The sequence below is a fragment of the Salvelinus fontinalis genome, chromosome 5 (genome assembly GCF_029448725.1).
Source record: "Salvelinus fontinalis isolate EN_2023a chromosome 5, ASM2944872v1, whole genome shotgun sequence".
NCBI classification, from domain to species: Eukaryota; Metazoa; Chordata; class Actinopteri; order Salmoniformes; family Salmonidae; genus Salvelinus; species Salvelinus fontinalis.
Window position 1 is genome coordinate 4,350,492 of NC_074669.1, and position 23,225 is coordinate 4,373,716.

A 23,225-nucleotide genomic window follows, 5' to 3' on the forward strand; every position below is an offset into this window, starting at 1 on the left:
ACGAGGAAGAATTGAGTACGAGGCCGTTTGAAATGGGCACCTTTTATCCAGGCTACTCAATACTGCCCCTGCAGCCCAAACCGGTGAAGTTAGTTTTACTGTGAACACTGAGGCTGTAGCCGCTTTAGGTTACAGTTTTACTGTGAACACGGAGGCTGTAGCCGCTTTAAGTTACAGTTTTAACAGTGGCCAAGTAGGCTACTGTGGCTATTTGATCATAATGTAGGCCTACCAGAGTGGCTTACCTTCAAAAACAATGGAGAAAATGCATCCCATAACATTTTAACATGGAAATAGCTGTTCTATCATTCAGCCTACAGTAGCAGCCAATGTGTGGTGTTCAATGTAGACCTACATTCCATGAGACATGCAAAGCTTGACATTAACCTGTTTATCCACTGAAAATGTTGTTTGATGCCAGAGACCACTTTACAAAATATAATGCATAATTATTCCCATACCATTTATTACAGAGAATCAGACAAATGATGCTACCCTCTGTCTATTCACGACTTAGCTTACGCAAGCCAGTCTCAAAATACAACACTGCCCCTTTAAGACAAAAAAAAGGTGTTTACATGACTCGCTTTTCAAAGATGTCTAGATATGTACACGTTTTGTGCTCTTGTATGAAGCAATCACTCCACTATTGCTGACTACAAATGATCTATAACTGGGCTAATAACTTACTAACTGGCAAAGGAAATGAACAAAATGTGCACACGTGGCTACATGCAGCTCTCCCTTTGATCTCAAAACAAGCACATCTACTCACGACCGCTCATGCTGTAAACGCGGTCCAGTTCAACGTAAATGGCACAGATCCATATATGGCAGTAGTCTATTTGCATGTACGCCTCCTGCAGCTCTGATTGGTTATGCCACACCCGTCTGTGTAGAGTACGGCTGAGTCTTGCGCAATAGAATCCTACTCTGAGCGTTCTGCCTACAACATCTCTTGCATAGTTTGTTTTGTTTCATTATGTTGCATTGAAAGTGGCTAATATTGTGTTGATTCGATCACAATTGCCACAGTAAAGGGAAACGTTGATAGTGTTTACCTCTCTGGGATATGTGGGACGCTAGCATCACGCATGTCCAACATCCAGTGAAAATGCAGAGCGCCAAATTCAAATAAATTACTATAAAAATTTAACTTTCATGAAATCACACATGCAACGTGTCCGTTTTCAAAAAGGCTTTACGACGAAAGCACACCAAACGATTATGTTAGGTCAGTACATAGCCACAGAAAAACACAGCCATTTTTACAGTCAAAGAGAGGAGTCACAAAAAGCATAAATAGAGATAAGATTAATCACTAACCTTTGATCTTCATCAGATGACACTCATAGGACTTCATGTTACACAATACATGTATGTTTTGTTCTATAAAGTTCATATTTATATCCAAAAACTCAGTTTACATTGGCACGTTACATTCAGTAATGTTTTGCATCCAAAACATCCGGTGATTTTGCAGAGAGCCACATCAATTTACAGAAATCCTCATTATAAATGTTGGTGAAAATACATGTGTTATGCATGGAACTTTAGATAAACTTCTCCTTAATGCAACCGCTGTGTCAGATTTCAAAAAAGCCTTACGGGAAAAAAAACACCATGCAATAATCTGAGTACAGCGCTCAGAGCCCAGCAAGCCAAAAAGATATCCGCCATGTTGTGGAGTCAACAAAGTCAGAAATAGCATTATAAATATTCACTTACCTTTGATGATCTTCATCAGAATGCACTCCCAGGAATCCCAGTTCCACAATAAATGTTTGATTTGTTCGATAAAGTCCATCATTTATGTCCAAACACCTCCTTTTGTTCGCGCGTTTAGTACACAATGCAAACTGACGACGCGCTGGCAGGTCCAGGCGAAAGTTCAGACGAAAAGTCATATTACAGTCCGTAGAAATATGTCAAACTAAGTATAGAATCGATCTTTAGGATGTTTTTATCATAAATCTTCAATAATGTTCCAACCGGAGAATTCCTTTCTCTTCAGAAATGCGATGGAACGCAAGCTACCTCTCATGTGAATGCGCGTGACCAGCTCGTGTCACTCTGCCAGACCTCTGACTCAATCCCCTCTCATTCCCCCCTCCTTTATAGTAGAAGCATCAAACAAGGTTCTATAGACTGTTGACATCTAGGGGGCGGTCGGTCGGTCGGTCAATGTAAATTGTCTAGGTGGCATTTTATTAATATGTTCATCAGTCTTATATCTTGGGGGTAGAAGCTGTTAAGGAGCCTTTTGGTCCTAGACTTGGCGCTCCGGTACCGCTTGCCGTGCGGTAGCATAGAGAACGGTCTATGACTTGGGTGATTGGAGTCTTTGACCATTTCTTGGGAGCCTTCCTCTTAGCATGGTGTTCCACCTTCCTGGTTTAAGTTCAAAGGTGGTCTTTAGGCAACACAGCTAAAGCCTGTATTACACACTGTGTTACCCAGGACATCTGCTAAACCAATACACCCTCAGTAACACCATTAGGTGAACGATTTATGGCGACTAGTGTGAAAGTGTTTTGGTTTTATGGCGAGAAGCCATAGTCCTGCTCTTTTTTAAATTTATATATATTTTCAAACTTTTTTTTATTGAATTTGAGTCTTAAACATGTTGAGAAGTCTGGCTTTTTCTGCCATTTGTTTCAGAAAAGGGAACATTATCAAGCCTTTGATCTGCATCAACGTGGCGAATGCCGTTTGGGGATGTTGAGATCACAAGGAATCTTCTCTGAATTGCCTCAACTTTAAGTCCTCAGTTCCTGCTTGTTTACATAGTTGGAATTAGAGCTCCTAACCTGAAAGGCTGCTTAGAGGGACGTCTAAACATAGCGTGAGATTAGTTAAACTGTGTCCACACCAACCGGGTTAAGTTGAAAGGTCACAAGTGATTGATGGAAGATGGACTTTACTCCACTCAGTTCAACGCGACGCTATTTCTGCGCCATTGGAGAGATTAAGGAAGGTGTCTCTTTGCAGTCATTAGTATTGGCGTTTCAAATACTCTCCTCAAGAAGAAGAAAAGGGAAGATCCTTAAATAGATAACCGTCGTTGTTTGCGTTCAGGTAGTCATGTGAATAGATTACTGTCATTGTGTTAGCATTCAGGTAGTGAAGTGAATAGATTACCATCATTGTGTCAGCATTCAGGTAGTAAAGTGAATAGATTACCGTCATTGTGTTAGCATTCAGGTAGTAAAGTGAATAGATTACTGTCATTGTGTTAGCATTCAGGTAGTAAAGTGAATAGATTACTGTCATTGTGTTAGCATTCAGGTAGTAAAGTGAATAGATTACCGTCATTGTGTTAGCATTCAGGTAGTCATGTGAATAGATTACCGTCATTGTGTTAGCATTCAGGTAGTAAAGTGAATAGATTACCGTCATTGTGTTAGCATTCAGGTAGTAAAGTGAATAGATTACTGTCATTGTGTTAGCATTCAGGTAGTAAAGTGAATAGATTACCGTCATTGTGTTAGCATTCAGGTAGTCATGTGAATAGATTACCGTCATTGTGGTAGCATTCAGGTAGTAAAGTGAATAGATCACTGTCATTGTGTTAGCATTCAGGTAGTCATGTGAATAGATTACCGTCATTGTGTTAGCATTCAGGTAGTAAAGTGAGTAGATTACCGTCATTGTGTTAGCGCTCAGGTAGTAAAGTGAATAGATTACTGTCATTGTGTTAGCATTCAGGTAGTCATGTGAATAGATTAATGACATTGTGTTAGCATTCAGGTAGTCATGTGAGTAGATAACCGTCATTGTGTTAGCATTCAGGTAGTCATGTGAATAGATTAATGACATTGTGTTAGCATTCAGGTAGTCATGTGAGTAGATAACCGTCATTGTGTTAGCATTCAGGTAGTCATGTGACTAGATTACCGTCGTTGTGTTAGCATTCAGGTAGTAAAGTGAATAGATTACCGTCATTGTGTTAGCATTCAGGTAGTGAAGTGAATAGATTACTGTCATTGTGTTAGCATTCAGGTAGTAAAGTGAATAGATTACCATCGTTGTGTTAGCGTTCAGGTAGTCATGTGACTAGATTACCGTCGTTGTGTTAGCGTTCAGGTAGTCATGTGACTAGATTACCGTCGTTGTGTTAGCGTTCAGGTAGTCATGTGACTAGATTACCGTCATTGTGTTAGCGTTCAGGTAGTCATGTGAATAGATTACCGTCATTGTGTTAGCATTCAGGTAGTAAAGTGAATAGATTACCGTCATTGTGTTAGCATTCAGGTAGTAAAGTGTGTAGATTACCGTCATTGTGTTAGCATTCAGGTAGTAAAGTGAATAGATTACCGTCATTGTGTTAGCATTCAGGTAGTAAAGTGAATAGATTACTGTCATTGTGTTAGCATTCAGGTAGTAAAGTGAATAGATTACCGTCATTGTGTTAGCATTCAGGTAGTCATGTGAATAGATTACCGTCATTGTGGTAGCATTCAGGTAGTAAAGTGAATAGATTACCGTCATTGTGTTAGCATTCAGGTAGTAAAGTGAATAGATTACCGTCATTGTGTTAGCATTCAGGTAGTAAAGTGAATAGATTACTTTCATTGTGTTAGCATTCAGGTAGTCATGTGAATAGATTACCGTCATTGTGTTAGCATTCAGGTAGTAAAGTGAATAGATTACCATCATTGTGTCAGCATTCAGGTAGTCATGTGAATAGATTACCGTCATTGTGTTAGCATTCAGGTAGTAAAGTGAGTAGATTACCGTCATTGTGTTAGCATTCAGGTAGTAAAGTGAATAGATTACCGTCATTGTGTTAGCATTCAGGTAGTCAAGTGAATAGATTACCGTCATTGTGTTAGCATTCAGGTAGTAAAGTGAGTAGATTACCGTCATTGTGTTAGCATTCAGGTAGTAAAGTGAATAGATTACCGTCATTGTGTTAGCATTCAGGTAGTAAAGTGAATAGATTACTGTCATTGTGTTAGCATTCAGGTAGTAAAGTGAATAGATTACTGTCATTGTGTTAGCATTCAGGTAGTAAAGTGAATAGATTACCGTCATTGTGTTAGCGTTCAGGTAGTAAAGTGAATAGATTACCGTCATTGTGTTACATTTACATTACATTTAAGTCATTTAGCAGACGCTCTTATCCAGAGCGACCTACAAATTGGTGCATTCAGGTAGTAAAGTGAATAGATTACCGTCATTGTGTTAGCATTCAGGTAGTAATGTTCCCCAGGCACGTTGTCACACATTCATGTCAAATCAAATTTGATCAAATGTGCCAAATGCAACAGGTGTAGACTTTAATGTGAAATGCTTACCTACGAGGACGTTCACAACAATGTAGAGATAACAAGAAAATGTGATAAAAAAAAAATATATGTTTTTAATTGTAACACAATAAATAACAATAACAGGCGTTTTACTACCTGGGTCAGTTAGTGGCAGGGTCAGAGATGGGGGAGGTCACTGTACGGTTAAAGGTGAGCATGTGGCTCTGTTAAAGTCTCTCCAGCTGGGCTTTCAGTGAAAACAGGATGTGTGGACTTGGGTAGATGATTCATTTAAGCCTGTGAAGACATGGAGAATGACTCCAATCAGTTCAAATTAGCCGAGAGGCAAGTGGACTAATACAAAATGTGCCCTCAAAGAAATGATTGAGGATCGTCGCTTAATTCCCCATTCTTGTTCAATTCTAATTTGCGTCAAATCATTTTTATGCCTTATTAAGTTTCTAATGCTGAGGCTAAACGTTGAAGCAGGCTCTTTTCTATTATCTTATTGGTTACGTTCATCTATGGTTTACAGACCCTCAAGTCTGCTTCACTACTTACATTCTAAATGGTTCTGTGTCGTATTCCTCCGTCACTCCTTACATGTTCTGCTTCTCTTCCCTGTCATTATGGGGGGGGGGGGGGGGGGGGGGGGGGGGCGGACTTGTATGGCAGACAAATTTCCAACAGTGGTGCGGCCATCTCCTGTGGTTACCGGAGACTCTTGACACGGCCTGAACTCTGCTCCCTAACCCCTACCTGACTCCAACCTCCCCCGCAGGGACTGGTCACCACCTCCCAGCGTGTCCCATTCAGAGGGATGTTGGGAAGGTGACATCACACATCCGGGGGCCGCAGGGATCTGAAACACTTTACTCTGCTGCGGAAAGGAGGGGGTGGGGGGGGGGGGGGTGCGCAGGAATGTTCTGTGAACTCAATGGAATTTAAGCTGTAACACACTCGCCTGACGAAACCAAATGATGTGTTTCTGTGAGATTCCATTCCTTTTATACCAGTTGTCTTCGGCCTCTGCGCTTACCGTTTTTCCAGACCTCTTTTCCTTCGCTTCCCCTTGTTTTGTTTTTTTGTGATTGTTTTCCTAAGGGAGCATTGATTCTCCTCTGTGCCAGCGTGAAAGTGGATATGGTTGTTTGATGATGGGTTTGGGGGGGGACACCTGAGATGATGCCCATTGGCTCAGCAGACCGAGGGCCTGGTCTTTCAAACGTCATGAGCAGGTAGGGGCATTACCCCCGAAAAGACTTAGAAGGGCTGTTCAGTCTTTTATGTTTTGGTAGGGCTTATTTAGCTTAGTGAAACTTCATGTTGATTTAAAGACAATCCCGATCATGTACTACCTGAATAGTGATGTGATTGTATTTGAACCTAGGCCTATTAACAGCTGAGGTTTTCATCAATGCTTTTTACCTAATAGGACAACATTCCCACAGCAGCCTATTAACAGCTGAGGTTTTCATCAATGCTTTTTACCTAATAGGACAACATTCCCACAGCAGCCTATTAACAGCTGAGGTTTTCAGCAATGCTTTTTACCTAATAGGACAACATTCCCACAGCAGCCTATTAACAGCTGAGGTTTTCATCAATGCTTTTTACCTAATAGGACAACATTCCCACAGCAGCCTATTAACAGCTGAGGTTTTCATCAATGCTTTTTACCTAATAGGACAACATTCCCACAGCAGCCTATTAACAGCTGAGGTTTTCATCAATGCTTTTTACCTAATAGGACAACATTCCCACAGCAGTCTTTCGTAACACGGCACACTGCCACAATTTTGATTTGCAATACTTAAATCATATGTTGAAAAGGAAAGAAAAGCCTTTTAAATTGTTTATATTTAGGATTAAACGTTGAGTCGTTGGACAGACCCCAATCCTTTTACAACCTCAGAGTCCCAGTTGCAGGGTGTGTGCGTGGTTAGTGTGTGCACGTGGTGTGTGTGTGTACGTGGTGCGTGTGTGCAGGCCTGGCGAAGTGAAACCTTTTCTGAGAAAAATGACTGCTGAACCACTACTAGTGCCCACATAAAGGAGAAACACTGCCAGGAATAATGAGGTTTCTGTTGTAGGTTTCAGCTGGAGCTTCCACTGAGGTTATGCTTCCATTTAGAATCCTGCTTCCATTTCCCCCCCGGCTAGAGACTGGTCCTCCTCCCTGCTCTTTTGCAAATTCTGTAGTCTAGATGGTGGATATATGTTTGGTAGTCTCTCCCTTAGTGTGGGTTTGTGTTTGGTAGTCTCTCTCTTAGTGTGGGTTTGTGTTTGGTAGTCTCTCTCTTAGTGTGGGTTTGTGTTTGGTAGTCTCTCCCGTAGTGTGGGTTTGTGTTTGGTAGTCTCTCTCTTAGTGTGGGTTTGTGTTTGGTAGTCTCTCTCTTAGTGTGGGTTTGTGTTTGGTAGTCTCTCTCTTAGTGTGAGTTTGTGTTTGGTAGTCTCTCTCTTAGTGTGAGTTTGTGATTGGTAGTCTCTCTCTCAGTGTGGGTTTGTGTTTGGTAGTCTCTCTCTTAGTGTGGGTTTGTGTTTGGTAGTCTCTCAGTGTGGGTTTGTGTTTGGTAGTCTCTCTCTTAGTGTGGATTTGTGTTTGGTACTCTCAGTGTGGGTTTGTGTTTGGTAGTCTCTCTCTTAGTGTGAGTTTGTGTTTGGTAGTCTTTCTCTTAGTGTGGGTTTGTGTTTGGTAGTCTCTCAGTGTGGGTTTGTGTTTGGTAGTCTCTCTCTTAGTGTGGGTTTGTGTTTGGTAGTCTCTCTCTTAGTGTGGGTTTGTGTTTGGTAGTCTCTCTCTTAGTGTGGGTTTGTGTTTGGTAGTCTTTCTCTTAGTGTGGGTTTGTGTTTGGTAGTGTCTCTCTTAGTGTGGGTTTGTGATTGGTAGTCTCTCTTAGTGTGGGTTTGTGTTTGGTAGTCTCTCTCTTAGTGTGGGTTTGTGTTTGGTAGTCTCTCTCTTAGTGTGGGTTTGTGATTGGTAGTCTCTCTCTTAGTGTGGGTTTGTGTTTGGTAGTCTCTCTCTTAGTGTGGGTTTGTGTTTTGTAGTCTCTCTCTTAGTGTGGGTTTGTGTTTTGTAGTCTCTCTCTTAGTGTGGGTTTGTGTTTGGTAGTCTCTCTCTTAGTGTGGGTTTGTGTTTGGTAGTCTCTCTCTTAGTGTGGGTTTGTGTTTGGTAGTCTCTCTCTTAGTGTGGGTTTGTGTTTGGTAGTCTCTCTCTTAGTGTGGGTTTGTGTTTGGTAGTCTCTCTCTTAGTGTGGGTTTGTGTTTGGTAGTCTCTCCCGTAGTGTGGGTTTGTGTTTGGTAGTCTCTCTTTTAGTGTGGGTTTATGTTTGGTAGTCTCTCTCTTAGTGTGGGTTTGTGTTTGGTAGTCTCTCTCTTAGTGTGGGTTTGTGTTTGGTAGTCTCTCTCTTAGTGTGGGTTTGTGTTTGGTAGTCTCTCTCTTAGTGTGGGTTTGTGTTTGGTAGTCTCTCTCTTAGTGTGGGTTTGTGTTTGGTAGTCTCTCTCTTAGTGTGGGTTTGTGTTTGGTAGTCTCTCTCTTAGTGTGAGTTTGTGTTTGGTAGTCTCTCTCTTAGTGTGAGTTTGTGTTTGGTAGTCTCTCTCTGTGTGGATTTGTGTTTGGTAGTCTCTCTCTTAGTGTGGGTTTGTGTTTGGTAGTCTCTCTCTTAGTGTGGGTTTGTGTTTGGTAGTCTCTCTCTTAGTGTGGGTTTGTGTTTGGTAGTCTTTCTCTTAGTGTGGGTTTGTGTTTGGTAGTGTCTCTCTTAGTGTGGGTTTGTGATTGGTAGTCTCTCTTAGTGTGGGTTTGTGTTTGGTAGTCTCTCTCTTAGTGTGGGTTTGTGTTTGGTAGTCTCTCTCTTAGTGTGGGTTTGTGATTGGTAGTCTCTCTCTTAGTGTGGGTTTGTGTTTGGTAGTCTCTCTCTTAGTGTGGGTTTGTGTTTTGTAGTCTCTCTCTTAGTGTGGGTTTGTGTTTTGTAGTCTCTCTCTTAGTGTGGGTTTGTGTTTGGTAGTCTCTCTCTTAGTGTGGGTTTGTGTTTGGTAGTCTCTCTCTTAGTGTGGGTTTGTGTTTGGTAGTCTCTCTCTTAGTGTGGGTTTGTGTTTGGTAGTCTCTCTCTTAGTGTGGGTTTGTGTTTGGTAGTCTCTCTCTTAGTGTGGGTTTGTGTTTGGTAGTCTCTCCCGTAGTGTGGGTTTGTGTTTGGTAGTCTCTCTCTTAGTGTGGGTTTGTGTTTGGTAGTCTCTCTCTTAGTGTGGGTTTGTGTTTGGTAGTCTTTCTCTTAGTGTGGGTTTGTGTTTGGTAGTGTCTCTCTTAGTGTGGGTTTGTGATTGGTAGTCTTTCTTAGTGTGGGTTTGTGTTTGGTAGTCTCTCTCTTAGTGTGGGTTTGTGTTTGGTAGTCTCTCTCTTAGTGTGGGTTTGTGATTGGTAGTCTCTCTCTTAGTGTGGGTTTGTGTTTGGTAGTCTCTCTCTTAGTGTGGGTTTGTGTTTTGTAGTCTCTCTCTTAGTGTGGGTTTGTGTTTTGTAGTCTCTCTCTTAGTGTGGGTTTGTGTTTGGTAGTCTCTCTCTTAGTGTGGGTTTGTGTTTGGTAGTCTCTCTCTTAGTGTGGGTTTGTGTTTGGTAGTCTCTCTCTTAGTGTGGGTTTGTGTTTGGTAGTCTCTCTCTTAGTGTGGGTTTGTGTTTGGTAGTCTCTCCTGTAGTGTGGGTTTGTGTTTGGTAGTCTCTCTTTTAGTGTGGGTTTATGTTTGGTAGTCTCTCTCTTAGTGGGGGTTTGTGTTTGGTAGTCTCTCTCTTAGTGTGGGTTTGTGTTTGGTAGTCTCTCTCTTAGTGTGGGTTTGTGTTTGGTAGTCTCTCTCTTAGTGTGGGTTTGTGTTTGGTAGTCTCTCTCTTAGTGTGGGTTTGTGTTTGGTAGTCTCTCTCTTAGTGTGGGTTTGTGTTTGGTAGTCTCTCTCTTAGTGTGAGTTTGTGTTTGGTAGTCTCTCTCTTAGTGTGAGTTTGTGTTTGGTAGTCTCTCTCTGTGTGGATTTGTGTTTGGTAGTCTCTCTCTTAGTGTGGGTTTGTGTTTGGTAGTCTCTCAGTGTGGGTTTGTGTTTGGTAGTCTCTCTCTTAGTGTGGATTTGTGTTTGGTAGTCTCTCAGTGTGGGTTTGTGTTTGGTAGTCTCTCTCTTAGTGTGAGTTTGTGTTTGGTAGTCTTTCTCTTAGTGTGGGTTTGTGTTTGGTAGTCTCTCTCTTAGTTTGTGTTTGGTAGTCTCTCTCTTAGTGTGAGTTTGTGTTTGGTAGTCTCTCTCTGTGTGGGTTTGTGTTTGGTAGTCTCTCTCTTAGTGTGGGTTTGTGTTTGGTAGTCTCTCAGTGTGGGTTTGTGTTTGGTAGTCTCTCAGTGTGGGTTTGTGTTTGGTAGTCTCTCTCTTAGTGTGGGTTTGTGTTTGGTAGTCTCTCTCTTAGTGTGGGTTTGTGTTTGGTAGTCTCTCTCTTAGTGTGGGTTTGTGTTTGGTAGTCTTTCTCTTAGTGTGGGTTTGTGTTTGGTAGTGTCTCTCTTAGTGTGGGTTTGTGATTGGTAGTCTCTCTTAGTGTGGGTTTGTGTTTGGTAGTCTCTCTCTTAGTGTGGGTTTGTGTTTGGTAGTCTCTCTCTTAGTGTGGGTTTGTGATTGGTAGTCTCTCTCTTAGTGTGGGTTTGTGTTTGGTAGTCTCTCTCTTAGTGTGGGTTTGTGTTTTGTAGTCTCTCTCTTAGTGTGGGTTTGTGTTTTGTAGTCTCTCTCTTAGTGTGTGTTTGTGTTTGGTAGTCTCTTAGTGTGGGTTTGTGTTTGGTAGTCTCTCTCTTAGTGTGGGTTTGTGTTTGGTAGTCTCTCTCTTAGTGTGGGTTTGTGTTTGGTAGTCTCTCTCTTAGTGTGGGTTTGTGTTTGGTAGTCTCTCTCTTAGTGTGGGTTTGTGTTTGGTAGTCTCTCCCGTAGTGTGGGTTTGTGTTTGGTAGTCTCTCTTTTAGTGTGGGTTTATGTTTGGTAGTCTCTCTCTTAGTGTGGGTTTGTGTTTGGTAGTCTCTCTCTTAGTGTGGGTTTGTGTTTGGTAGTCTCTCTCTTAGTGTGGGTTTGTGTTTGGTAGTCTCTCTCTTAGTGTGGGTTTGTGTTTGGTAGTCTCTCTCTTAGTGTGGGTTTGTGTTTGGTAGTCTCTCTCTTAGTGTGGGTTTGTGTTTGGTAGTCTCTCTCTTAGTGTGGGTTTGTGTTTGGTAGTCTCTCCCGTAGTGTGGGTTTGTGTTTGGTAGTCTCTCTTTTAGTGTGGGTTTATGTTTGGTAGTCTCTCTCTTAGTGTGGGTTTGTGTTTGGTAGTCTCTCTCTTAGTGTGGGTTTGTGTTTGGTAGTCTCTCTCTTAGTGTGGGTTTGTGTTTGGTAGTCTCTCTCTTAGTGTGGGTTTGTGTTTGGTAGTCTCTCTCTTAGTGTGGGTTTGTGTTTGGTAGTCTCTCCCGTAGTGCGGGTTTGTGTTTGGTAGTCTCTCCCGTAGTGTGGGTTTGTGTTTAGTAGTCTCTCTCTTAGTGTGGGTTTGTGTTTGGTAGTCTCTCCCTTCAGTCGTAAACATCTTTGGTTTGGGAGCGATCTGAAGCTTGGGCATGTAAGCATGCTTTTAGTCGACGGTTAGAAGAATTCCGTTTTCCGGTCCGCGTCCTCCTCTATGGAGCCAACACCAATAAGCCGTTAGTTTATGATAATGTTTCGCTTGGGTTTTCGTACATTGCATTGCTAGCTGACAATTGAGGAGAAATGCTCAGTGTTCTGAGCTTCTGACTTATCCAGGAGGACGGGTGGCTGAGCGCTACACCCTGACTGTAATCCAGGAGGACGGGCGGCTGGGCGCGACACCCTGATTGTAATCCAGGAGGACGGGCGGCTGAGCGCGACACCCTGACTGTAATCCAGGAGGACGGGCGGCTGGGCGCGACACCCTGACTGTAATCCAGGAGGACGGGCGGCTGAGCGCGACACCCTGACTGTAATCCAGGAGGACGGGCGGCTGGGCGCGACACCCTGATTGTAATCCAGGAGGACGGGCGGCTGAGCGCGACACCCTGACTGTAATCCAGGAGAACGGGCGCGACACCCTGACTGTAATTCAGGAGGACGGGCGGCTGAGCGCGACACCCTGACTGTAATCCAGGAGGACGGGCGGCTGAGCGCGACACCCTGACTGTAATCCAGGAGGACGGGCGGCTGAGCGCGACACCCTGACTGTAATCCAGGAGGACGGGCGGCTGAGCGCGACACCCTGACTGTAATCCAGGAGGACGGGCGGCTGAGCGCGACACCCTGACTGTAATCCAGGAGGACGGGCGGCTGGGCGCGACACCCTGACTGTAATCCAGGAGGACGGGCGGCTGGGCGCGACACCCTGACTGTAATCCAGGAGGACGGGCGCGACACCCTGACTGTAATCCAGGAGGACTCACTCACTTCTCCCCAGCCTAAGTCAACAGGAAGATGGATTTTCCTAATGTTTAACATGGCTTTGCAGAGAGCACAGCCTTGAGGTTCGGGGAGCGCAACAGGAAAATAAATGAAAAGTTTGAGCAATTCACCATGTGATTCTGTAGGCTTTATAAAGGGGGAGAGGTTGAAGTCTGGACTCATGGCAGAGTATAAAATGAAGATGAATCTCTGGCAGAATGAACTGTTCCCTACAGCCCTACAAGGTGTGGGTAATGAACTGTTCCCTACAGCCCTACAGGGTGTGGGTAATGAACTGTTCCCTACAGCCCTACAAGGTGTGGGTAAATGAACTGTTCCCTACAGCCCTACAAGGTGTGGGTAATGAACTGTTCCCTACAGCCCTACAAGGTGTGGGTAATGAACTGTTCCCTACAGCCCTACAAGGTGTGGGGTAATGAACTGTTCCCTACAGCCCTACAAGGTGTGGGTAATGAACTGTTCCCTACAGCCCTACAAGGTGTGGGTAATGAACTGTTCCCTACAGCCCTACAAGGTGTGGGTAATGAACTGTTCCCTACAGCCCTACAAGGTGTGGGTAATGAACTGTTCCCTACAGCCCTACAAGGTGTGGGTAATGAACTGTTCCCTACAGGGTGTGGGTAATGAACTGTTCCCTACAGGGTGTGGGTAATGAACTGTTCCCTACAGCCCTACAAGGTGTGGGTAATGAACTGTTCCCTACAGCCCTACAAGGTGTGGGTAATGAACTGTTCCCTACAGCCCTACAAGGTGTGGGTAATGAACTGTTCCCTACAGCCCTACAAGGTGTGGGTAATGAACTGTTCCCTACAGCCCTACAGGGTGGGGTAATGAACTGTTCCCTACAGCCCTACAGGGTGGGGTAATGAACTGTTCCCTACAGCCCTACAGGGTGTGGTAATGAACTGTTCCCTACAGCCCTACAAGGTGTGGGGTAATGAACTGTTCCCTACAGCCCTACAAGGTGTGGGTAATGAACTGTTCCCTACAGCCCTACAGGGTGTGGGTAATGAACTGTTCCCTACAGCCCTACAGGGTGTGGTAATGAACTGTTCCCTACAGCACTACAAGGTGTGGGGTAATGAACTGTTCCCTACAGCCCTACAAGGTGTGGGGTAATGAACTGTTCCCTACAGCCCTACAGGGTGTGGTAATGAACTGTTCCCTACAGCCCTACAAGGTGTGGTAATGAACTGTTCCCTATAGCCCTACAGGGTGTGGGTAATGAACTGTTCCCTACAGGGTGTGTGGTAATGAACTGTTCCCTACAGCCCTACAAGGTGTGGTAATGAACTGTTCCCTACAGCCCTACAGGGTGTGGGTAATGAACTGTTCCCTACAGCCCTACAGGGTGGGGTAATGAACTGTTCCCTACAGCCCTACAAGGTGTGGGTAATGAACTGTTCCCTACAGGGTGTGTGGTAATGAACTGTTCCCTACAGCCCTACAAGGTGTGGGTAATGAACTGTTCCCTACAGCCCTACAAGGTGTGGGTAATGAACTGTTCCCTACAAGGTGTGGGGTAATGAACTGTTCCCTACAGCCCTACAGGGTGTGGGTAATGAACTGTTCCCTACAAGGTGTGGGTAATGAACTGTTCCCTACAGCCCTACAGGGTGTGGGTAATGAACTGTTCCCTACAAGGTGTGGGGTAATGAACTAATCCCTACAGCCCTACAAGGTGTGGGTAATGAACTGTTCCCTACAGCCCTACAGGGTGTGGGTAATGAACTGTTCCCTACAGCCCTACAAGGTGTGGGTAATGAACTGTTCCCTACAGGGTGTGGGTAATGAACTGTTCCCTACAGCCCTACAGGGTGGGGTAATGAACTGTTCCCTACAGCCCTACAGGGTGTGTGGTAATGAACTGTTCCCTACAGCCCTACAAGGTGTGTGGTAATGAACTGTTCCCTACAGCCCTACAAGGTGTGGGTAATGAACTGTTCCCTACAGCCCTACAAGGTGTGGGTAATGAACTATTCCCTACAGCCCTACAGGGTGGGGTAATGAACTGTTCCCTACAGGGTGTGGGTAATGAACTGTTCCCTACAGCCCTACAGGGTGTGGGTAATGAACTGTTCCCTACAGCCCTACAAGGTGTGGGTAATGAACTGTTCCCTACAGCCCTACAGGGTGTGGTAATGAGTCACCTCGTCAGGCCCTGGAATGACTCCTCAGAGCCTTTGCTAACAGTGTGGCGGTATGTTTAGTAGCCAGCCTGTAAATCCAGGGAGCTGCAGAGTCAACCAGCATGGAGATGGAGCCAGTGAGAGAGATGTTGAATTTAGCATCAGAGGACAACCACCGAGTGAGTGTTCACACAACCACAGGAGTTTTTCCTCAGACTGGATCGTTTGGCTTTGCCTGACAGATCGGCGCTCTCTGGGATGCTAATCATAGACGAGTCCTTCTTGTGCGTCTGCCTGCCAGCCTTGCTGCGACAACATTCACAACTGGCTCGATTACACCCGCGGCATAGCAACCATCAGTATCTCAATTCTGGAAAGACAAGACTATCTCAATGAATTATCTTCATCAAACTTCCCCGATAAAGTGGTTGTTTGGGGTGCTCATCAATGCATGATCATTGGCTATATGATGCTTTCCTCATTCATCTCCAGCGCCATCTCTGATATTCTCTGAGGGCTCAATGATATCCCTGACGATAAGGGCCTTTTAAAGAGGCAGTACCAGAACTCCCCGGTGGGGCCTGCCGGTACATGGCGCTGGCTGCCGCTCCTATTAAAGGCCTCACTTCTCTGAGCTCCAATTCAGCAGGGAGCTTGTTGATTAACTGCCAAAATACACAGCGAGAGTCTCAATACTAACAAATGTTCCCGTGTGCCTCAGTTGGTAGAGCATGGTGCTTGCAACACCAGGGTTGTTGGTTCGATTCCCACGGGGGGGGGTGAGCAATACAAAAATGTATGCACTCACTACTGTAAGTCGCTCTGGATAAGAGTGTATGATAAATGTAAAAGTAATAATAATATATATGTGTGTATATGTGTATATATATATATATATATATATATGTGTATATTTAAAAAGTAATTTTGTTGCCGTCCTCGTCTACACCCCTCTTCCTAGTTCCTCCAACTCCCCTTTCTCACGGTGGAGCCTCTTTGCTTACTGGGCTGCCTGTGAGAGTCAAGAGAAACCAGAGAAGTGGTTGTGTAAATACCTCCTTATCCACCACCTGTGTGTGGAAGTCATTAGTGGTATCGTCACCACCTCTGCAGTGGCGGCGTCATTCACACTTTAGTGAAGCGCTCTTTACACCATACGACGTCTCTGTCATTCAGATAATGGATTGTATTTACAAAGCTCCTATCGTTTCAATGTTTTAAGACTCTTCAAATTCTTCAAGTTAGTGTTTCCCTTCTCAATTGTTTTTTGTTTTGTTTTACCGTGCGCAGCAAGACGGGTAGGTTTTTACTAAAATGAGTTAGGCTAGCCAGTCAGTAAGCAATGACGTCATGGGGGTTTGTTTATCCAATTATAATTTCTCTTTATTTAACTAGGCAAGTCAGTTAAGAACAAATTCTTATTTACAATGACGGCCTACCCCGGCCAAACCCACACGGCGCTGGACAAATTGTGCTCCGCCCTATTGGACTCCCAATCACTGCCATTTGTGATACAGCCTGGAATCGAACCAGGGTGTCTGTAGTGACAGCCTGGAATCGAACCAGGGTGTCTGTAGTGACGCCTTAGACCGCTGCGCCACTCGGGAGTCCCCTAATGAGAGTACGATGTAGAGTCGAGCTCATCAGTACTTTCATACTTAAAGCACGTCTATGGTTCTGTAAACAAGGCCTGACGTCATGACAACACACTTTAGCCTACACACCACAATCCGAACATACAAGTCACCCTCCAACAGCACTAAACACCTAAATAACAGGTGTGCTCTGAAAGTTGACAACGGAAGCAATGCCGTCACAAGGGTTTGTCTACGATAAGAGCGTACGTTCTTGAGAAAGGAGTGTTGCAGCTGCTGGCTGTGGAGCTGTGTCTCTGTTTCTAGTCATACATACAGCTGTATGTGGACAAGAGGAGTACCTATGTACGATTGCTGTTCATCGACTACAGCTCAGCATTCAAAACCATAGTACCCTCCAAGCTCATCATCAAGCTGGAGGCCCTGGGTCTCAAACCCGCCCTGTGCAACTGGGTCCAGGACTTTCTGACGGGCCGCCCCCAGGTGGTGAAGGTAAGAAACAACATCTCCACTTCGCTGACCCTCAACACTGGGGCCCCACAAGGGTGTGTTCTCAGCCCTCTCCTGTACTCCTTTTTCACCCATGACTACGTGGCCATGCACGCCTCCAACTCAATCATCAAGTTTGCAGACGACACTACAGTAGTGGGCTTGATTACCAACAATGACGAGACGGCCTACAGGGAGGAGGTGAGGGCTCTGGGAGTGTGGTGTCAGGAAAATAACCTCACACTCAACATCAACAAAACAAAGGAGATGATTGTGGACTTCAGGTAACAGCAGAGGGAGCAGCCCCCTATCCACATCGACGGGACAGAGTGGAGAAGGTGGAAAGTTTTAAGTTCCTGGGCGTACACATCACAGACAAACTGAAATGGTCAACTCACACAGACAGCGTGGTGAAGAAGGCGCAGCAGCGCCTCTTTAACCTCAGGAGGCTGAAGAAATGAAATTTGGCCTGTGACCCAAAATCCTGACAAACTTTTACAGATGCACAATCGAGAGCATCCTGTTGGGCTGTATCACCGCCTGGTACGGCAACTGCACCGCCCTCAACCGCAAGCCTCTCCAGAGGGTAGTGAGGTCTGCACAGCGCATAACCAGGGGCAAACTACCTGCCCTCCATGACACCTACAGCACCCGATGTCACAGGAAGGCCATAAAGATCATCAAGGACAACAACCACCCGAGCCACTGCCTGTTCACCCTGCTATCATCCAGAAGGCGAGGTCAGTACAGGTGCATCAAAGCAGGGACCGAGAGACTGAAAAACAGCTTCTATCTCAAGGCCATCAGACTGTTAAACAGCCATCACTAACTCTGAGAGGCTGTTGCCTACATGGAGACCCAATCACTGGAAACTTTAATAATTGAATCACTAGTCACTTTATACAGTGCACTTTAAATAATACCACTTAAATAAATGTTTACATACCCTACATAACTCATCATATGTATATACTGTATTTTATACCATCTACTGCATCTTGCCTATGCTGCTCGGCTGTCGCTCATCCATATATTTATATGTACATATTCTTAATCATTCCTTTACACTTGTGTGTGTATAAGGTAGTTGTTGTGAAATTGTTAGATTACTTGTTAGATGTTACTGCGCGGTCGGAACTAGAAGCACAAGCATTTCGCTACACTCGCATTAACATCTGCTAACCATGTGTATGTGACAAATAAAATGTGATTTGTGTTTACTAGGGGTCTGGTTGACTGACAGCCCCGGTCGGTTGCTAGTTTTCAGCACAGTATTCTACTAGCTCCAGGGCAGATGATGTGTTTGCTCAGGGGCTGTTGCCCCATGGGAAGTGGTAGGATCTAAAGGCCAGTGCCCTCTCTAGCAGAGGTGAGGGAGGCCATCTGCTGATTTGGTCTAGACTTGACACTTCCTCGTTGATTAGCCCTGTGTTTCAGCGGCCCCATCAGCTTCTCTTCAGCTAGCCAGCTTAAGTGCGTCTGGAATCCCTCACAGCGTGACCTTCGCCTGGTTTCTCCACGCAATACAATCATATATTCACCTTTTTCTCCCTAACACACACAGGCTTTTCCCAAAGGACATTTTAAACCAGGTTGACTGAAGTGGATTGGTGAGTCTCTTCCACTCACCAGACACCACTTCATGCAACTCCCCCTCTGTATTGTAAGCCAACACCAAGCAATTGGGGTGGCAGGTTACCTAGTGGTTAGATTGAATACCCGAGCTGACAAGGTAGAAATATGTCGTTCTGCCCCTGAACAAGGCAGTTAACACACTGTTCCTAGGCCGTCATTGTAAATAATAATTTGTTCTTAACTGACTTGCCTTGTTAAATAAAGGTACAATTTTTTTTTTTAAATGGTAAAATCTTAAACAATCCTCCCTAAAGTTCCATCCACACTGTTGTCGAAATAGCAAGTATATGTTGAGTGTAGTTGTAGGCTAGATGTTCCCATATTCTGACCCCAATAGTTTACATGTACATATTTCCTCTTACCTCACGGAATGAATAAATAAATAGCAAGACCTCAAGTATTTTTATATCAACTATTTCCAATGTTGCTTTTTCTCACAATGTGTGGATTGATCTGCTGCAGTGTTTTCAGTTTTCAGTTTGGAAATGGTTCTGTTTGGAACATAGGCCCAGAACTGCTCTCCTTCTGCTGTTCTCCTGCTATGCTTGGTTTTATTTTGTGGTAAAATAGATATCTTTTTTTTTTTTTTCAAACGGTGCACTTTCATGTGTGTCGAGTCAATAAACACCACTAATTAGATTGTCAAATTGGCTCCCCCGCGCAACCCTGAGCAAGAACTTGCAATAATGGTTACGGACAAGGTGCTTTATGACAGCCGTAGCTTATGTTTTGAATGATTTGGTGCACTTAAGAGTTCTCAGCCATGAGTAATAATCATGGAGGGCGTTAATGATCTCCACCATCGAGGTTAAATAAGCTACTGCTACCACCGCAGCTTCCGGAATATGGATGGCTGACTAGCTCACACTGTAGGAGAACGAGTCAGACCTTAAAGCCAGCCGTTTACATGAGATTGCTCTGTAGCTGATTCGGCTTGCCGTGGGGTACATTTATCAAATGTACCCCACGGGGGGGGGGGGGGGGGGGTTCAGTGTGTTTGTGAGAGGCTGAGAGCTCAGGCCAGAACATTATACTGTAGTTAACACAGGTATACTGAAGAGAAGGGTTTCACTCTCTAGGACACTAATGTTCAACATTCACAGAGCAGGGGACATGTCCTGCCACTGCTGCCAACAACAAGTCATGTTCAACATTCACAGAGCAGGGGACATGTCCTGCCACTGCTGCCAACAACAAGTAAAGAATGCTGTGACTATCACTGTATCAGAGCTCTATTCTTATCAATACTTGCCACCCTTCACATTTTGTTGTGCCTATCGTAACGTAGGAACGGCCTCCTTTTGTGTGGTCTATGTCAGCTTTTGTTTATCATGTTATCTCTTTTCTCCCAGATGGAGTCTCCGGTCTCCACGCCCGCCACTCCACCCCTCCATGTCATGGCGCCGGTGGGCAACAGCAATGACAGCATCGCCTCACCCTGTGAGCAGATCATGGTGCGCACACGCTCAGTGGCGTCCAACACCACAGACATGGCCTTGGCCACGGAGCCCGAGTGCCTTGGGCCCTGCGAGCCCGGGACCAGCGTCAACCTGGAAGGCATCGTCTGGCAGGAGACCGAGGACGGTAAGGGTTGTTCTGTGGGCTGAGGGAATACGGGGATATTATGTTGGTATAGTCTCTGTTTGAGGGGGGGGGGGGGGGGGGGGGGGGGCTCTCTTACTCAATCATTTGTTGATTTTGGTTTCCTTGTGGTTGTCTATTGTAAAGCGTCTTTAGGTAAAAGCACTGTAAAAGTACTAGGTTATTTATTATTATGGGAAGGGACCAGGGCCATTTTTTTGTGTGACAAAAACCTATATATTTTCTCTTTTTGTGGGAAAAAGGAAATGTGTCGCCTGGGATTTCTTCATTGTTGTTGTTGTTGTTGTTGTGTGATGTCAGTGTGCTCACCCACACATCCTGGGGCCTTTTATTTTATGTAGGGCCCCCCGATAAAATGTCATGAGGAGGAAAAGCAAGATGTTTTCTTTTCTTTTATCCGCTGCCATAAGTACAACTGGTATGAATTGTAAAGCCTCTCTTTGGATAAATAATGAATTCATTAATGCAGAAGAGAGATTCTTCAAAGAGGTGCATTTGGCAGTTATTCTGTGAGTTAAACCCCCTCCTACAATGGGAGATAGCTCATCAGCATACCAGGGGCCGAGGGTCTTGTCTGCTTTGTGTGTTCTCCCAGTGAGTCGGTCCACCCTCTATAGCCTGCTCGTCTGCCCTTCTCCCTCGCTCAGTAATGGAGAAAGGATAACGCCGCCTCCTCATTTTCAGCAGTTAGCCATTACAGATTTAAAAAACATCTCATTTCACTAAAACCTTCAGATCTGTGGTCCTCGGCGCAGGCACAGCTAGCCCGCCTGCTCGGACATGCTTTCCCCCCGCAGCGATGCTAATGTGTTTAAACTGAAGGACTGCGCAGCACCAGACTGCCTTCAGTGATTCAGCGCTGGGGTTGGAACACAGCGTATCCACTAAGTAGTTTACAGTCACTTATAAACCTTTCTGTTTCGAGAGGACGGGAAAGATCCTCAGTGAGGTGGTGCTGTCTGCCTCCTGGTCCTCAGTGAGGTGGTGCTGTCTGCCTCCTGGTCCTCAGGGAGGCGGTGCTGTCTGCCTCCTGGTCCTCAGTGAGGTGATGCTGTCTGCCTCCTGGTCCTCAGTGAGGCGGTGCTGTCTGCCTCCTGGTCCTCAGTGAGGCGGTGCTGTCTGCCTCCTGGTCCTCAGTGAGGCGGTGCTGTCTGCCTCCTGGTCCTCAGTGAGGTGGTGCTGTCTGCCTCCTGGTCCTCAGTGAGGTGGTGCTGTCTGCCTCCTGGTCCTCAGTGAGGTGGTGCTGTCTGCCTCCTGGTCCTCAGTGAGGTGGTGCTGTCTGTCTCCTGGTCCTCAGTGAGGTGGTGCTGTCTGCCTCGTGGTCCTCAGTGAGGTGGTGCTGTCTGCCTCCTGGTCCTCAGTGAGGTGGTGCTGTCTGTCTCCTGGTCCTCAGTGAGGTGGTGCTGTCTGTCTCCTGGTCCTCAGTGAGGTGGTGCTGTCTGTCTCCTGGTCCTCAGTGAGGTGGTGCTGTCTGCCTCCTGGTCCTCAGTGAGGTGGTGCTGTCTGCCTACTGGTCCTCAGTGAGGTGGTGCTGTCTGCCTCCTGGTCCTCAGTGAGGTGGTGCTGTCTGCCTCCTGGTCCTCAGTGAGGTGGTGCTGTCTGCCTCCTGGTCCTCAGTGAGGTGGTGCTGTCTGCCTCCTGGTCCTCAGTGAGGTGGTGCTGTCTGCCTCCTGGTCCTCAGTGAGGTGGTGCTGTCTGCCTCCTGGTCCTCACTGAGGTGGTGCTGTCTGCCTCCTGGTCCTCAGTGAGGTGGTGCTGTCTGCCTCCTGGTCCTCAGTGAGGTGGTGCTGTCTGCCTCCTGGTCCTCTGTGAGGTGGTGCTGTCTGCCTCCTGGTCCTCAGTGAGGTGGTGCTGTCTGCCTCCTGGTCCTCAGTGAGGTGGTGCTGTCTGCCTCCTGGTCCTCAGTGAGGTGGTGCTGTCTGCCTCCTGGTCCTCAGTGAGGTGGTGCTGTCTGCCTCCTGGTCCTCAGTGAGGTGGTGCTGTCTGCCTCGTGGTCCTCAGTGAGGCGGTGCTGTCTGCCTCCTGGTCCTCAGTGAGGCGGTGCTGTCTGCCTCCTGGTCCTCAGTGAGGCGGTGCTGTCTGCCTCCTGGTCCTCAGTGAGGCGGTGCTGTCTGCCTCCTGGTCCTCTGTGAGGTGGTGCTGTCTGCCTCCTGGTCCTCTGTGAGGTGGTGCTGTCTGCCTCCTGGTCCTCAGTGAGGTGGTGCTGTCTGCCTCCTGGTCCTCAGTGAGGTGGTGCTGTCTGCCTCCTGGTCCTCAGTGAGGTGGTGCTGTCTGCCTCCTGGTCCTCAGTGAGGTGGTGCTGTCTGCCTCCTGGTCCTCAGTGAGGTGGTGCTGTCTGCCTCCTGGTCCTCAGTGAGGTGGTGCTGTCTGCCTCCTGGTCCTCAGTGAGGTGGTGCTGTCTGCCTCCTGGTCCTCAGTGAGGTGGTGCTGTCTGCCTCCTGGTCCATTAACAGCCATGAATAAATCGCTTTCAAATGACCATGATTTAACAGCAGCAGCCGGGGTCAGGAGGCTGCAGGCGTGCCCACGTGCCCCCACGCATACCATGACCCCCCTGCCACGATGTGGTTAGATCAACACACACACACACTAACTCACAGTTCACCCTGAGGTGTCACCGTGTTGCCCCCCCCCCCCCCCCCCAGGTCTCACCCTACCTCAGCAGCAGCCCCCTCCTCCCCTGCCAGAGGTTAAGCACTGGGAGCAGTAGACGGTAGACATCAAGGCTCAACAGCATCCACTTCAGTGCAGGACAGAGAGAGATGCAGTGTGTATGGAAGGAGAGCCTCGACCACTTCATCTGGCTGTGTTTAAGGCAGGGTGACTATTTAATACCTGTTGCTAGAAGCGGAACATTCGGAAGCGCGTGTGTTTCGGTGGGACTGTTTTCGCTACATGATTAAAAACGTCTTAGGATTTATCCCCCCCCCCCCCCCCCCCCCCCCCCCCGTGTCTTCCGACGTACTCGTATGCAAATAAAGACACTGTGCGCTCCTGTAGGGCCAGAAAGAGAGATTATTTAATGAGGTACGAGGGGGTATATCACGGCTAAGGGCTGTGTCCAGGCACTCTGCGTTGCGTCGTGCTTA

At 46.3% G+C, this 23,225-nt stretch overlaps 1 protein-coding gene across 7 annotated transcripts in view; it reads left to right on the forward strand.

Annotated features, from left to right (window-relative positions):
* Positions 1-23,225, forward strand: part of LOC129854930 (zinc finger protein 609-like) — a 211,010-nt gene that overhangs the window by 132,757 nt on the left and 55,028 nt on the right. For all 7 annotated transcript variants that reach the window (XM_055922116.1, XM_055922117.1, XM_055922122.1 and 4 more), the window contains one exon: positions 19,887-20,118. In XM_055922116.1, coding sequence (XP_055778091.1) covers positions 19,887-20,118 — 232 coding nt within the window. The remainder of the gene's footprint in view (positions 1-19,886; positions 20,119-23,225) is intronic.